Source organism: Myxocyprinus asiaticus, chromosome 44, assembly GCF_019703515.2.
Source record: "Myxocyprinus asiaticus isolate MX2 ecotype Aquarium Trade chromosome 44, UBuf_Myxa_2, whole genome shotgun sequence".
Classification (NCBI taxonomy): domain Eukaryota; kingdom Metazoa; phylum Chordata; class Actinopteri; order Cypriniformes; family Catostomidae; genus Myxocyprinus; species Myxocyprinus asiaticus.
The window spans coordinates 15,346,412-15,363,499 of NC_059387.1; the positions used below are offsets into that span (position 1 = coordinate 15,346,412).

Here is a 17,088-nt window from a genome sequence, read left to right on the forward strand (position 1 = left end):
ATTTTATATATCAGCCTGTGTATGAATTGCACTTGCTAGAGAAGATTATAACCGCTAAATAATTCTGCAGAGAATGCTGTAACAATGAAAAAACTATTTTGAGACAGAGCAAAATTTTAGGCTAATTTCCTATGTAGAATGGCCAGTAAAGTTGAGAGCCCAATATAACATTTCAAATGGACTTATCAGCTGTGATCTCCAGTTTAACAGACAAAATAAGACTGGAACAATCAACTGCCAAGTGTGAATACAAACAACATCATCCTCTACCAGCCACAGCAAGAAAAACAATCACAAATACACATCAAATCAGAAACCATGATATGAGATTAGAACGGTTAAGCTTTAATAATGGTATGCCAATCATCATGGAATCAAATAAAATGAGAGAATTAAAGGGACACTGTTAGGGAACATTATTCGCATTGTTTTAAACTACAGTTTAGAACTTACATTCTCTGCAGAGGGATGCAGAGGTGGTTTTTTCCTCCTCAGAGTGGTAAGATTCAAAAAGCAGGCATTTGCCAACAACACGACCAGGAAGCATCTTCCAGAGCAATATTTGTCGAACTCATTGTCTAAATATATATAGATATCTCTCCCATCACGTTTATACTTTTTCCACAATAAGGCCACTTTAAATAGTACATTTGAAGACTTTAAACCTCTCGTGCCTTGTCGACAGATCTTGCAAAAAGGCCCGCAGAAAGGGGAGAAAAATTTTCACGTTTATGGTGAAACGTTAAGTGTTCCTCTTGTGGCCAATCAGAGCCCAGGACCTGGTCGACATGGTAACCACAGATATGAAACTGAGGTAGTCTCCCCTCTCTAGTGCCCAAACTGAAAATTCCCAGCTTTCTCTCATCACAATGTAAAAGAAAAAAAACCAAAGGTTTGGGAGCTACTGAAGCTGATTTAGTGAAGAAAAAAACTCTCCACAGCAGTTCTTAATTTTTAATTCCCACCCAATGTCTTGATCTTCATCCTCAAAGTGGCTTTTCTCATTTACTCAAAGTTGGCTGATGTCAAGTGGCTCTGCCAGGCAACCAACCAACCCCATGAGGAAATCCACCATAATAAACATTTGGTGCCTTGTTCGTTTGATGCAGTGTCATTCGTCTTGGTGTACGGTGTCATATAAAGCAGAATTTTACGTTTCAGTTCCTGTAGCTGCAGCATGTTTGAATGCGGTTGATAAGGGAGGGCCTTTATCAGCCGAGTCCGTGTATGAGTGGATTTCAAAGACTATATGCGGGCAACTGTCAAAATGTTGATTTGTGGGGTGTTGCTTTGACAGGAATCTATTGTTGGCATTGTACGTAATTGTGTGCGAGTGAGTGTGTGTGTTAATGGGCACAGGCGTCTCCAGCTCGGTCAGGACTGCACCAGACAGCTGCAGGTCAACTTCCCCCTGCGAGTCTTACTCTACCATTGGTGGTAGGCTTGGGGGGAAAGGGGACCGATGGCTTTATTTGTCCCCCAAGATGGCGTACTGGTTATCTAACTGTAAATGCTGCATGGTGGCTGGGCCTTCCCCTTCTCTGACCCGGCTCTTATGCTTGACCACCTCAAAGGTCTTCTCCATCTCTCGGTCCCTAGAAAAAGACAACAATTTCTGTAATTACCTTAATTTGGATTGCATGTTTGGCATTGATCAGAATGGAAAACTAGTGTATACTGCATACTGTCAAAGTATATACTCTAAACTGCATGCTGAAACACAATAAATGGCATATTTATTTATTTATTTTTTTTTTTAAATAGTATGTAAAACAAAACAACAGTGAAGTATTAAAATACTGTTTGTTTAATTTAAGTGTAAATAGGCTTTCCTTGCCATCCATGCCATGATGACATCTGATTAATTTTCACAAAATTAGAACAATAATCTGTTTGTTACTTATGAAAGGCTCGTAACATGCTGATTAATAAAGCTAAATTTAGACGGGGAAAAAAAACGTCTAAAGACGGCACGTTAACTTGTCCTGACACAAACCTGGCTTTGCTGAACCGTCTGAATCACACATCAGACAGATGGATATAGTTTCATTATTCTTCATTTTTGTTTTCTGCAGTGTGTTTAAGCAAAAGATGCCAGTATCTGTAGTATACTGGCATCAGTCTCCGTAGTATACTGGCATCAGTCTCCGCTACTGTTGTTAAAATAACCATGCCTGCAACTGTACGTACAGTAAATCAGGCTTTATGTGGCGCCTCATGTCTATAGCGGGGAGAGAGTCAACGCACGAGAAGCGGGAATAAAACGCGTTCAGCACTAGGGAATAAAGCGCGTTGCGCTAAACGTGCTTTATTCCCGCTCTAGAGAGAAATATTTATCAGCAGTTACAGAAATACTCAAACCAGCCCGTCTGGCAGCAACAATCATGCCACGGTTGAAATCACTGAGATCACAATTTTTGCCCAATTTGGTGGTTGATGTGAACATTAACTGTAGCTCCTGACCCGTATCTGAATGATTTTATGTTTTGCACTGCTGCCACACGATTGGCTGGTTAGATAACCGCATAAATAAGTAGGTGTACAGGTGTTCCTAATAAAAATCTAATGATTGCAACATACAAATGAGTTTATACTTTCTAAAAAAAAATAACAAATATTCACAAGGTAAAACATTAAATAATGCGTTGTTGTGCTTTCAATATAGCACAGGGTGAATAGAACTTACAAATAATTTATTTTTACTAGCAATTTACATACTGTCCCAAGAATTGGGGTTGTAAATACTATTTTAAAAATAGTATGTGAAACCTATCATACTGTGCAGTATACACTAAAAACTGCATACTATTTTTAAGAAGTATGTAAAAGCCTTCATACTGTGCAGTACACATTATAAACTATTTTTAAGTATGTAAAACAGTGTGCAGTATGCAATGATAAATGTTTCACATGCCAGTACGCATGACAAATTGTAAAAAAAAAAAAAAAAAAAAAACTTTGGCAGTCCAATCAAATAAAACAATCACAGTTAGTACTAGACTTGTCACGATATCATAATTTTCACACCGGTGCGGTGTTCACATTCAAACCAACTAACACCAGTATTACCGCTGGTTGGACGCAAAGTGGTACAATGGGGTAATTTCATTAAGCAATAGCCAACACAATAACATAAGGCAGCTTGAATTTAAACTTATAACTTTATTTTTAATTTATTTTAATTAAAATTTCAAATGAAACTGAAATAAATGAAGTGCAATAAAAATGTGTGTTCAACTTTCAGAAAGATGGCTTTTCAACAGTTGTGAAGGGCAACATCTTTTTGGCAACGAACCTACTTCATCCGTGAATTCTCTCCATCATGGGCAAATACATCACTTATTGTGGGTTGTTGCAGGTTTATTGTTGGTGTTTTATTTCCTTTCATCCCAGGGCCTAGTTTAGCTGCTTCGGAAGAGTAATGACTTTGAATGTGTGTGAATACATTTGTTTTGTTCCCTCCTAGGGCCGGGCGATATGCAAGAAATATGTTCACAATATTCTTATTTAAAAAAAAAAAAAAAGAAGAAAAAAAGAAAGGAAAAAGAAGAGGGATCTGTGAATATTCTTGCTTTAGTGATTTTGCATGGAAAATTCATTTATTTAAAAAAATAAAAACTTAAACCAAAAGACATTTCTAAATTCAAACTGCATTTCAAACGATACAAAAAAGTAATTAAAATAACTAAGTGGTAAAAAAACAAAACAAAACAAAAAAAACATATATAACCACCTTTCCATTTACCGTCACGCAAGTATCCGTCTATGACAACATGCGGAAAATTACTAATACAAATTAAGATCTAAAAACAATTATAAATGTAAACATAATTATAATGATGATAATAATCACTGAAATATAAATCATGGTTCGAGGTGAGCGTGTTTTTGTATTATTTTATAATTTAATCACAGATGTATTGGTTATATGTAAAGTGACCCTGCAGAGTTGCGCTCACAACGAACTGCTCTGTGGAAATAAAGCGAACTGAACTCCTGAGCTGAGATGGTCTGAAGTCATTTGCAGCATTCTCATAGACGATACTATTCTTGCAACAAAAAAAAACAAAAAAACAGAAGACTGAAACAAAGAAAGATTGAGATCCCTTTACATACGCGTGTTCCACGAGACTGCAGGCCTCTGAATTAACAGCGCGTCAGACATGCGTTCTTAAAAATATTATAGTGTTTCTAACAGCATTTCTTGTGCCATTTCGAATCCGAGACGTCACAGTTACCCACCATGCACATTATATTCACTACCTGCAATTAAACATCTTCTGTCAGTACATGTACTTTGCTGCCTGTGTAATTTGATACACTGGTAAAGAACATCTGACTTTCAATGCGATATTTAGGTTAATTTATCATGGGTCGCAAACTCTTCATTAGGCAACTATTCTATATTTAAGGCTATTCTATTCGTTAGGCTATTGTATTGATATTGGAAGTTCCATTCATAATTTTTCACCCTTTTACCCCGTATAAAATTTTCACACTGGTGTTGTCCCTTGTAACGAGTAAAACCGGTAACACTGTACACCGTGGCAACCCTAGTTAGTACTGCTACAGTTGGAGTCAGAAGTTTACATACACCTTAACCAAATACATTTAAACCAGTTTTTCACAATTCCTGACATTTAATCGTAGAAAATATTCAGTGTCTTAGGTCAGTTAGGATCACTACTTTATTTTAAGAATGTGAAATATCAGAATAATTGTAGAGAGAATGATTCATTTCAGCTTTTATTTCTTTCATCACATTACCAGCAGGTCAGAAGTTTACATACACTTTGTTAGTATTTGGTAGCTTTGCCTTTAAATTGTTTAACTTGGGTCAAACATTTCGGGTAGCCTTCCACAAGCTTCTCACAATAAGTTGCTGGAATTTTGGTCCATTCCTTCAGACAGAACTGGTGTAACTGAGTCAGGTTTGTAGGCCTTCTTGCTCACACATGCTTTTTCAGTTCTGCCCACAAATCTTCAATCAGATTGAGGTCAGGGCTTTGTGATGCTCCCTCTACTACCTTGACTTTGATGTCCTTAAGCCATTTTGCCACAACTTTGGAGGTATGCTTGGGGTCATTGTTCATTTGGAAGACCAATTTGCGACCGAGCTTTAACTTCCTGGCTGATGTCTTGAGATGTTGCATCAATATATCCACATAATTTTCCTTCCTCATGATGCCATCTATTTTGTGAAGTGCACCAGTACCTCCTGTAGCAAAGCACCCCCATAACATGATGCTGCCACCCCCATACTTCACGGTTGGGATTGTGTTCTTCGGCTTGCAAGCCTCACCCTTTTTTCTCCAAACATAACAATGGTTATTATTGCCAAACAGTTACATTTTTGTTTCATCAGACCAGAGGACATTTATCCAAAATAGTAACATCTTTGTCCTCATGTGCACTTGCAAATTGTAGTCTGGCTTTTTTTTATGCCGGTTTTGGAGCAGTGGCTTCTTCTTTGCTGAGCAGCCTTTCAGGTTATGTCGATATAGGACTCATTTCACTGTGGATATAGATACTTGTCTACTTGTTTCCTCCAGCATCTTCACAAGGTACTTTGGTGTTGTTCTGGGATTGATCTGCACTTTTCGCACCAAACTACGTTCATCTCTAGGAGACAGAATGCGTCTCCTTCCTAAGCGGTATGATGGCTGCGTGGTCCCATGGTGTTTATACTTGCATACTATTATTTGTACAGATGAATGTGGTACCTTCAGGCTTTTGGAAATTGCTCCCAAGGATGAACCAGACCTGTGGAGGTCAACAATTGTTTTGTTTTGTTTTCTGTCTTTTGATTTACCCATGATGTAAAGCAAAGAGGCACTGAGTTTGAAGGTAGGCCTTAAAATACATCCACAGGTACACTTCCAATTGACTCCAATTAGCCTATCAGAAGCTAATTGGCTATTTGCCTAAAGGCTTGACATCATTTTCTGCCATTTTCCAAGCTGCTTAAAGGCACAGTTAACTTAGTGTATGTAAACTTCTGACCCACTGGAATTGTGATAGTCAATTAAAAGTGAAACAATTTGTCTGTAAACAATTGTTGGACAAATTACTCATGTTATGCACAAAGAAGATGTCCTAAACAACTTGCCAAAACTATAGTTTGCTAATATTAAATCTGTGAAGTGGTTAAAAAATGAGTTTTAATGACTTCAAACTAAGTGTATGTAAACTTCTGACTTCAACTGTATTAATAGTTACTTTTATTATTAATAATAATGGCCTAATTGTTGGCTGTTTGTGGTAGCTCAGAGACTTGGCATATTAATATAGAATGTACTATAATAATACAGAATACAGTCATCGCAGTATATCATGTATCTAGCAAATTTGCACACCAGATACCATGCACATACTGAAAAAAACAGAACGAGTAGTATGACAGTCTTTGTCTTTAAAATCATATCCTTCGTGTATAAGTGTATAAGGAAAAATGAGGAAGGAAGTTATGGACTCCAGTTGTGGACTGGATAATCTGGTTTAGCAATACACAGCACACAGGCTATTAAAAGAGTGACGTCTTACTTGCGAGTTTCCACATGTCTGGCGGTGGAAAGAAGAGAGGGGAACTGGGCATCGCTGAAGATCTCTGGAGGCCCTTGAGCTGGACCTTTCTTAGTAGTTGTTAACCGAGCCCCTGGGGGTCGATACACGCCAGGTGCCTTGGGCTCAGGAACCTCAACTTCAACCTCTGCAAGCAGAAAATGACATTTGTATAGACAGATTACAGACATTGCCATTTAATAAACACATGCAATACCTCTTGGTGTGAATGTGGCCATTTATGCAAATACTGCCCACTAACCAGGAGCAGCTGAAGCAGGGGCGCCTGATTTGTTCCAGGGTCCAGAAACTTTATCACCACTGACAAGAATGATCTCACCATCCTCTCCCACCTCCTCCTTCTCATACTCTTCCTCCTCTTTCTCATCACTGTTAAGACAAACCAGACCACCATTACATTTTTCAACAAGGAAGCACTCTTTGTGTCAAGATTTGCTCCAACAATTGGGAAAAAAAACACGCAAAAACCACCAGGGCAAACATGAAAGCACCAATGACGTCATAAGGTGTCAACGATTACCCATGGTTACTTAGACGACAATAATCAAACTATTAAGAATTTTCAGAATAGGACTATGGAGATGGGGGCGTGGCCGAGCAACGTCTGTGGAGAGCGAGGCCAGGAGAGGAAGAGCGGTAAAGATTGCCATCTGTGGGAAATTATCTCTAACAGCTGTTTTGTGTTGCAGTGAGAGCTGGAAAGGGATATAAGGGCAGTCCAGACCGCCGGAGGGGGATAGAGAGACGCACGCAGCTGTGTTCATGTGCGTGTTCATTTTGTTAAGCTGAAAAGACTACCTTTTTGCATCTGTCACTGAAAACTGAAAATAAAAGTCTCAAGTCGACAGTTTACCTGGCTCCCGCTTCTTCCTTCACAACCGAGCAAGAGAGTTATCACAAGGACATTTCCATGTAAACATCAAGATATTTCACAGTGGCCACCAAAAAGTATCTGGACACTTTTGGACACTCAAGTCACACTAAATGTCCCAATTCTGAACAATATACCTACTTTTTTATACTCGGAAATCTAACAAACTTCTTTTTGTGAAATGTTGCGCTTGAAAAGGGTGTTTGTGCTTTATTTCTTTTAAATGAATTTCACCTATATTCATACATATTTAAGTGTGGCTCAAGTGTCCAAATAGTCTTTATGGTCACTGTATGCATCAGCACATGCCTAAATGTGTCAAATGTTTGTGCTTCCTACCTCATCTGCAGGGCCTGGAGTCGGAGTCCACTGTAGTCCACCTCCTTCTGCTCAAAGTCTTTCCATTCCTCATCCTCCTGGAGACAGAGATACAGTTAGAAAGAAATAGGGAGATAATGCCAGTGAAACTACTTCATTAAAATTAAACAAAACACATCATAAACTTAATGATGAATACAATTTGAAACCATTTTTTCAAGTGTGCATACATTTTCCTGGAACTACAGTGAGGTCAGTCAAGACATTTTGTTCCTGAGGGTACTCGTACTAATTAATGAATGAACCAGCCACAAAAAATACTGTGAACTTCTGTAGTGGAAAGCAGGGCAGGACTAGAACATGCCACTTTTTATCCTTACAACTTTTTCTTTTGTCCAGATAAGCAAAAACCTCATCTGAACTGTAATTCAGAAACACATTGCTCTTTCTCCCACACAGCAGGCTTATCTAAATGAAACAGAACTACTTAATTAAAAGCCTAAATATAAAAGCACCAAATACAGTCAGGATTTTCAAAAACATGAATTCCATTAATTGTATCCTTAAACGTTTAGTTTAAACAGCTTCCTCTCATTTAGTCTTGGGAGGCGCTGGCTAGTCTAATGATAAATTGGTAGCTGACATCAAATGACTTTTTGTTTTTTATATTATGTTTTATGACCTCAAATTAATTGAGACTCTATGGAATAGGCCTTTTTGGACTTTTAAAAATATATTTGTCAAACCGTAATTTTGCCCCTTGTAATTTTTTCAAAAGTTTGTGTACTTGTTAACCAAGTCGACGAAAACGTCAGTGAAGAGCATGCTTGACATGAAATAAGTGATGTTTGAAGAAAAAATTAAAATCAAGGTAAATATAACTTGAGTAAAATATTTTAATGGTCGTTATTTCCAAAACAAGCTGTACAACATGACTGGTTTACCAAATTATGCAAGGAGTATATAATAATGAAAAGTGAAAATAATTAACTAATTGTATATAGGATACATAAAATGTTAGCTATGAATTTAGCCTTAGAAAGACAAAGTTGTCATTAAAAATGGCATCACGGAATTCTATTGAACACAATATAAAATTTGAAATGTGGTGGAAATAACATGGTTTTTGTGGGATTTTGCATGACTTTCAGGGAAAGGCAAAAAAACATCTCTTGCAATGCATGTACGTCCACTGTTAGTCAAAAAAAAGTTAACAAGACTTCTTTCTGGAAGTCCACAATGTTAGAAGTGCCTAAAGACACAAACATTATCACTAATCGTTGTTAAAGGAATAGCTGGCCCAAAAACTAAATTCTCTCATTATTTACTCACCCTCATGCCATCCCAGATGTGTATGACTTACTTTCTTCCGCTGAACACAAATGAAGATTTTAAGAAGAATATTTCAGCTCTGCAGGTCCATACAATGAATGGTGACCAAAACTTTGAAGGTCAAAAAAGCACATCAAGTAAGCATAAACGTAATCCATACAATTCCAGTGGTTTAATCTGTGTCTTCAGAAGCGATATTATAGGTGATAAAGAAAGAGATCAACAATTACGTCCTTTTTTTTAACTAAAATCTCCACTTTTGACCAGCCCCAACCAGTAGGTGGCGATATGCACGAAGACTGCAAATCACCAAAAAAACAAAAGAAAGTGAAATTGGAGATTTACTGTATAAAAAAAAGAAAAAAAAAAAAGAACTTAAATATTGTTTTCCCGTTTCTCATCCACACCTATCATATCGCTTCTTAGGATATGGATTTAACCGCTGGAGTCTTATGTATTATTTTTATGCTGCCTTTGTTTGAGCTTCAAAGTTCTGGCCAACATTTACTTGCATTGTGAGGACCAACAGAGGTGAAATATTCTTCTAAAAAAAAAATCTTCATTTGTGTTCTGCAGAAGAACTGAAGTCACACACATATGGGATGGCATGAGGGTGAGTAAATAATGGGAGAATTTTCATTTTTGGGTGGCAATGTGGACAGGATCTTACAGTAGCAACTGTATTGGACACAAATAAAAACAAGTGCACAATATCAACGCAATCACCTCTATCTCTTCATATACAAGTAAAATAAACGCATTAACTTTAAGTTAGTGGCTGGAAACAAGATTGTTTGGCTGTGCCACCCAGTAAACAACCAACATAGACAACTTTTGGAGGTATCTTTGGCGCGTTTCGAAAAGCATTTGAAACGTTCGAACGATGTTTTGAACATCGAAAATCTAATTTTTCAAACGCGTCTATAGTGTTAAAAAACCCGCTAGGTCTAGGTATATCGCTCCCTAGATTTTGACACACAGCTTTTCTATGTTGTCTGATATGGAGGTCTGCTCATGCTGCGTTACCTTCTCCATCTGTGCGTCCTGATTCTCACTCTTCGTCGACTTCTCCTTCTCTTTTTTCGTCTTTTTCACCATCACCGCGGCTCCTCCGCTCACTTGTTCCTTCCCTTTGCCCTTCTCCTTCTTTTTCTTCTTGTCTCTCTTGGCGAAGAAGTCATCCAGACTCTTCTCCACGCCGGCCGGAGCCACATCCGCCATCTTATCCACAAATATATTCAAGCAAACACCAAATAAGCTCAGAAATATCAGATCGGCGTCTGAAACCACAACAGTCGAGTCCTTGCGTGCGTGTATAGGCAATAGTCCGTATGTTTCATGTGTGTCCACAGGTTAAAGATGTGCTAGGAGCAGCATGACACCCTACCCAGCTGAAAGTATGACACACTCGCCCAACGAACCGGATACTGTTGCGTAGTACGCGTACTCGATGAAGTGACCCGGATGGGAAAGCAGCTTTGTGATTGACAGCGATAATGTGTGCCTACTGCCTTCCACCAATCATATCGCAGCATTATGTTCAGAGCTGGTTTTGTGATTGTGCAACTACAGTATTTAGTCACTGAGTCTGAACAGTTTAAAAAAAAAAAAACAATCAAACAAGAAAGCCAAGGAAACTGTGTCACTGTTAAATTAATTAGATATTTGTTTGTGATGCCATTTTATTTTTTATTTCTTTGATTTAGTTTGTATTTGTACTGTTTGTGTTGAAAGTCTATCCCACACCAGAGTATGTAAGCGGAGTGGAAGTGGAGCGAGGAGAGGAGCGGCATGATTGTGCTTGTAGCGAGGTGTGGGTTTTTATAGCATCGGAGCGTCACTGATTTCTCTCGCTCCAAGAGAGCACCACTAATGCTCCATCACAGGCACAACACCTGTTAACGGCCCTTAATGCAATAATTCACCATGTGTTAAGCAGTGTTAAACACTATTGGCACGAAGGAAAGATGGAACTTCTGATATAACCACAAGATGGCGCTGCGGATGGCCGCCTCGGTGTGGAGCTCTCCAGTTCTTTTGTTGTTTTTGTAAATTTGTCCTGTGTTTAGTAATCTTTTTCCAAAAAGTTTTACCAGGGACGATCTGCTGAACATTCGGCAGCATATACCAGACAATCTTTTCCCAATTTTTGACTATTCGGATGCTTTGCTGGACATTTTATTCGGGGGCGCAGCTGTGCTGTTGAAGAGACGCAGGCGAGGGAGACGAGCTGGCAGGCTAGTCAAGCTCCATCGGCGTGGCTTTCGAACAGCGCTGCCAAGTATTCATCTAGCGAATCTCCGCTCTCTTCCTAACAAAACGGACGAACTACATCTCCTCACCCACCAGACAAGGATTTTTTAACCTCATCTACCTTGTGCTTCACAGAAACCTGGCTGAGTGAAGCCATTCTCCGGAATGGCTAAGCGCGTTACATCTGCCGGGCTTTCAGCTGTTCGGAGCGGATCGCATCTCGGATTTAACGGGGAAAACGAGAGGCAGTGGAACATGCTTTTACATCAATGAAGGTTGGTGTACAGATGTAACAACGTTAAAGAAGATGTGCTGTCCTAATTTGGAAGCGCTCTTTATCAACTGTAAGCCTTTCTACTCGCCGCGGGAGTTATCCTTGTTTATTCTGGTGAGTGTTTATATCCCGCCACACGCATGCTGGAATGCAGTGCTGCAACAGCAACATCAAATCACAGACATGGAAAAACAATACCCAGACTCAGTTATTATTATTCTTGGGGATTTTAACAAAGCAAACCTCACACGTGAACTGCCCAAATACAAACAGCACATTACATGCCCAACCAGAGACAGAAATATACTGGATCATTGCTATACAACAATAACGGATGCATATCGCTCTGTCCCTAGAGCAGCTTTGGGACTCTCTGATCATTGTCTGGTTCATCTTCTTCCAGCCTACAGGCAGAAACTAAAATCTGCTAAGCCTGTTGTATCAGGCCAGGAACACAATGAATAAGGAAATCAGAGTGGCTAAAAGAAGATAATCTGAGAAGCTGAAAAACAAGTTTTCAGCTAACGACCCTGCATCAGTGTGGAGTGGCATGAAACAAATTATGAATTACAGGACTCTTGCCCCCAACACTGTAGGGGACCAACATCTGGCTGACAACCTGAATGTGTTCTACTGTAGATTTGAAAGGCCCAATCTCACACCCCACACCCCACACCCGCTCTGACCTTCACTTCACACAAACACCAACACCTCCTGCAACCCCCCTCCTCCCCCCTCCTGGTACTCAAGCTGCACTTAAAGGAATAGTTCACCCAATAATGCATGGCGGAGGAGGCAGGAAGCGCATCATTGTTTACAAGAGAAGGAGCGCTGAACATAAGTTGAATTGTCTTTGCTGTAGATTTGTATTTGTATAAGTGTATTGTTCAAAATGGTTGTTTGGTGTGTGTATCCTTGATGCTTCAACCTTCAAGAACCCCAAAGAAAATGCACGCCGGGAAAAATATTAACGTTTCATTGATTGCCTTTACATGATCATGAGCGATTGAAGCTCTGGCTTATCGAGCTGAACCTGGATATCAGTACACCCCTACATTCTTTCAAATATTGGAGGGTGTGCAGTGAAAATTTTACCCCTGAGGATTTCAGACCATCGAAAGAAACAAAGGGTCGATATCTGAATTCATCTGCTGTGCCCGTGCTGTTTTTCCAGCAAACTCGGGTATGTGTGAAAACGTTGTCATATAGCCTATATATTTCTATATAGTAGCTATAGTAACAAACAAAACATGATACTTACTCTACTGATAGGGTGCCATTGGGTCCTTCTGGCCTCGGACGGTGCTTCCAGTTTATTCGTGGCAAACTGAAAAACACCTCTAAAACGCTGGGGCTCAGTAATGGTGGAAAACCATTATGTTCAGTAATGCAGCTAGGACTAGGAGTGTTTTCACCAGCTACCTCACTAATTGTTTCCAACGGTGGGATTGCTATGATCCAATCGTGGCAGCACAGGCTCTCTGCCTCTGTTGGTATTGGTTGGCATTTACTACATGTGCACCACCATGATAGATAGATCTCTGCCTCCCCGAGACTTGTGATTGCACCGCTGCTGCAGCCTCCTCATCTCCCTCAGTTCCTCGTCAGTGTATTCGGGCTCAAATAGGTAGGGTTGGGCGAAAAACTCCATCTCGTCTTCTCTTCTAAAATCAAAATCCTCCGACATCGTGTTTGAAATTGTTTTGGACTGTTTTGGTTTTTGAACGGCACTTGGCTTGTGGTCCGTGCAAGTTTCTCTTGTAAACAATTACATGCTTCCTGCCTCCTCCTCCACGCGTGACCTTACCAACGAGCTTACGTCATCCCTCTCATGAGTGCGCATCATAGAGATGTACGGAAGCGAACATTTGTAGTTAAAAAGTATATAAGTATTGTTTTGTTTCTAAAAATAATCAGTCGTTTGGGTTCAGAAGAACTTTATTTGTCGACTGGAGTCATGTGGATTTTTTTGACCATCAAAAAAATGGAGTACATTCACTTGCATTGTTTAAAGGAGGAGGCCTGAAATGAAATCCTAAAAATCTTAAATTCTGGTTTGATGAAGAAAGAAACTCAGATACATCTTGGATGGCCTGAGGGTGAGTAAATTATCAGCAATTTTTTTTATTTTTGGGTGAACTATTCCTTTAAGATCTGTGAAGAAGAGGTGTGCCATGTCTTCCTAAAACAAAAGACGTGGAAAGCACAGGGCCCAGATGGCATTTCACCCGCTTGTCTTAGATCCTGTGCTAACCAGCTGGCCCCTGTCTTCACACTGATCTTCAGTAGATCACTGGAGCAGTGTGAAGTCCCATGCAACTTCAAACGCTCAATCATCATTCCTGTCCCAAAGAAACCCAAAATCACAGGACTTAATGACTACAGACCCGTCGCCCTGACGTCTGTGGTCATGAAATAATTTGAGAGACTGGTGGCCCACCTGAAGGACATCACTGGACCCTTTCTAGATCCCCTTCAATTTGCTTATCAAGCAAACAGGTCTGTGGAGGTAGCAGTCAACATGGGATTGCATCTTATCCTGCAACATATGGACAGACCAGGAACATATGCAAGGATCCTTTTTGTGGACTTCAGTTTGGCTTTCAACACCATCATCCCAGCTATTCTCCAGACTAAATTACACCAACTCTCTGTTCCCACATCTATCTGTCAGTGGATTTCCAGCTTTCTGATGGACTGGCAGCAGCAGTGAGACAGGGTAAATTCACTTCCAGCACATGTACAATCAGCACTGGTGCCCCCCCCCCCCCCCCAGGGATTTGTGCTCTCCCCACTACTCTTCTCCATGTATACAAACGACTGCACTGCCAAAGACCCCTCTGTCAAGCTCCTTAATTTTGCAGCCGACACCACTGTCATCGGCCTCATCTAAGATGACGATGAGTCTGTATACAGAAGGGAGGTTGAGCAGCTGGCTGTCTGGTGCAGTCAAAACAACCTGGAGCTGAACACATTCAAAACAGTGGAGATGATAGTGGACTTTAGGAGGAACACCCCAACATTGACACCGCTCACCATTCTGAACAGCACTGTGGCAGCAAAGGAGTCATTCAGGTTCGTGGGCACTACCATCTCACAGGACCTGAAATAGGAGACCCACATAGACTCAATTTTGAAAAAGGCCCAGCAGAGGTTGTACTTCCTTCGCCAGTTGAGGAAGTTCAACCTGCCACAGGCGCTGCTGATACAGTTCTACTCAGCAGTCACTGAGTCTGTCCTCTGCACTTCTATAACTGTCTGGTTTGGTTCAGCTTCCAAGTCAGACATCAGAAGACTTCAAAGGATAGTTCAGACTGCTGAGAGGATTATTGGTGCTCCCCTACCCACCCTGCTAAAACTGTACACATCCAGAGTGACGAAAAGGGCTGGTAAAATCACTCTTGACCCCATTCACCCAGCACACTTCCTCTTTGAACTCCCTCTGGCCTGCGCTACAGAGCACTGAGCACCACACCAGTCAGGCACAGGAACAGCTTTTTCCCTGTGAAAAAGGCCATCCACCTCATGAACAGTTAAAACTGCCCCTAAATAATTTCCTTTGGTCAATACAACCATGTGCAATATTCAATCCACCCACTCCTTATACATTCCTTATATATAATCCATCCATATCTCATTTATATTCTTTAACATATCCTACCTCTTCTTCAATACATTACATCACCTGTACATAACTGTATATCTGTATATAAAATATTCTAACAACATTATTGCGCTATTGTATATTTCTCTCTTTTTTGTCTGTTATATCTTATTTATTTGTTTATGTCACTATATGTATATAAGTTTAAATGTTTATGTTTGTATGTATGTAAATATGTTGTATTCTCTTGCACTGGAAGCTTCTGTCACCATGACAAATTCCTTGTGTGTGTAAGCATACTTGGCAATAAAGCTCATTCTGATTCTGATTCTGATCATTGTAATCTAATGCATCGCAATCTTAACTGTAGGCTATTATGTCCTGTATTAAATAGAACTGAACTTTTAACGACCTAAAACACCAACTGAACTAATCAATATGTTAATATTGCATAGTTAGACTTTAATTGATTGCCATCTAAATGCAAACAGAGAGAGGTAAATTTTTTAAATCTTAAAAAAATTCAAAAGCTAGTATTTCTAAAAGCGAACTCTGCATTAGACATCTAGTTTTGATGAAAAGAATATAATTTTTTCATTTGCAGAATTATAGGGCAATGTTAATTAAAAGAAGTGCAATAATAGATAATAATAGGCAATAATTAAGCAATAATACATAGGCCTAATAATATATATATATATATATATATATATATATATATATATATATATATATATATATATATATTCATTTGCTAATTTATTAATTTTATTTAATGTTTTTGTACTGGTAATTTTTTTATTTATTTATCTATTTATTTTTTTTGGTAATTTATATTTTTAATTTAATGTTTTTTCCGTCTAGTAATTTATTTAATTTATTAAATCCAGAGAATGCTGCTGACATGTTTGAAAAGTAAGTTATACAAATAATTTAATTTAGTCTTAGGCTAATGTTAGTGTTCTAATAAATCACATTGTAGCTTTTCTCCTAGTATTGTGTATTTATTTTTCATTTAATACATCTTCTGCATGGAGGGTTGTGATATTTAAAAGCATACTGAAATAACTTTACAGTGGAGAGGTAGTTAGGCACTAATTTGTCCATGGAGCGAACATGGAGCGGGGTGTCTAATCCAGGAGCGCAGAGCGAGCGAGGAGCGGGAAATGGACAACCTGGAGTGGAGCTGGAGCGGAGAGGGGAAATTGTTGCCGCTCCACTCCACTCACATACTCTGTCCCACACCTGTTCCAAACCCTTTCTTACTCCTGTGAAATACAAAAGGCAGAATGTTAAAGGCCCCTGCACACTGACCAAAGTAAGAAATGCCTATCATCATTCTTTTGTCTGTGTTCTACCCATTAACACTTTTATACACCCATTTTTGCAGTTGTATCAGTGTCATCAATAACAGACTGTTATCTGTGCATATTATGGCCGCATATCTAAAGCTTGTTAGTGCATTAGCTTCTTGAACGCACAAGGTAACCATTACAAATTACACATTATCTACTGAATATTCATTACTTTAAATAGTCATCGAGTGGTTAAAACAGCTTCTTTTACCGATCTCTTGTAAACTCTACTTATAGAATGAAGTATAAAGTCATTGATAAGACATTTTTTTAATGACATACTAGTTAATGTTTTACAAGTAGTCTTCAGCGTCCCCATATTTAAATGTACCTCTAAACGCCTCTCACAGTGGTGTGGCGGCAGTCTGAATTTTCGCAAACAGTATGTTGTTGCTCAGCTGTTTAGAAATTCTTTTTGGCTCTGAGCAAAGAACAAAGAAGCACTTTGCAGTGAGTATGCTGGGGCCTTTAGCCTCAGTCACCATTCACTTTCATTGCA

The 17,088-nt window shown here is 39.3% G+C and overlaps 1 protein-coding gene across 1 annotated transcript; it reads right to left on the reverse strand.

Annotated features, from left to right (window-relative positions):
• Positions 1–324: 324 nt before the first annotated feature.
• cdv3 (carnitine deficiency-associated gene expressed in ventricle 3) lies at positions 325–10,543 on the reverse strand. The gene is made up of 5 exons (XM_051686554.1): positions 10,130–10,543; positions 7,793–7,869; positions 6,824–6,951; positions 6,544–6,709; positions 325–1,595 (listed from the first exon to the last, which is right to left on the reverse strand). Exons 1-5 carry the CDS (start codon positions 10,322–10,324, stop codon positions 1,469–1,471), a joined length of 693 nt encoding a protein of 230 aa, XP_051542514.1. The 5' UTR covers positions 10,325–10,543; the 3' UTR covers positions 325–1,468.
• Positions 10,544–17,088: the final 6,545 nt, after the last annotated feature.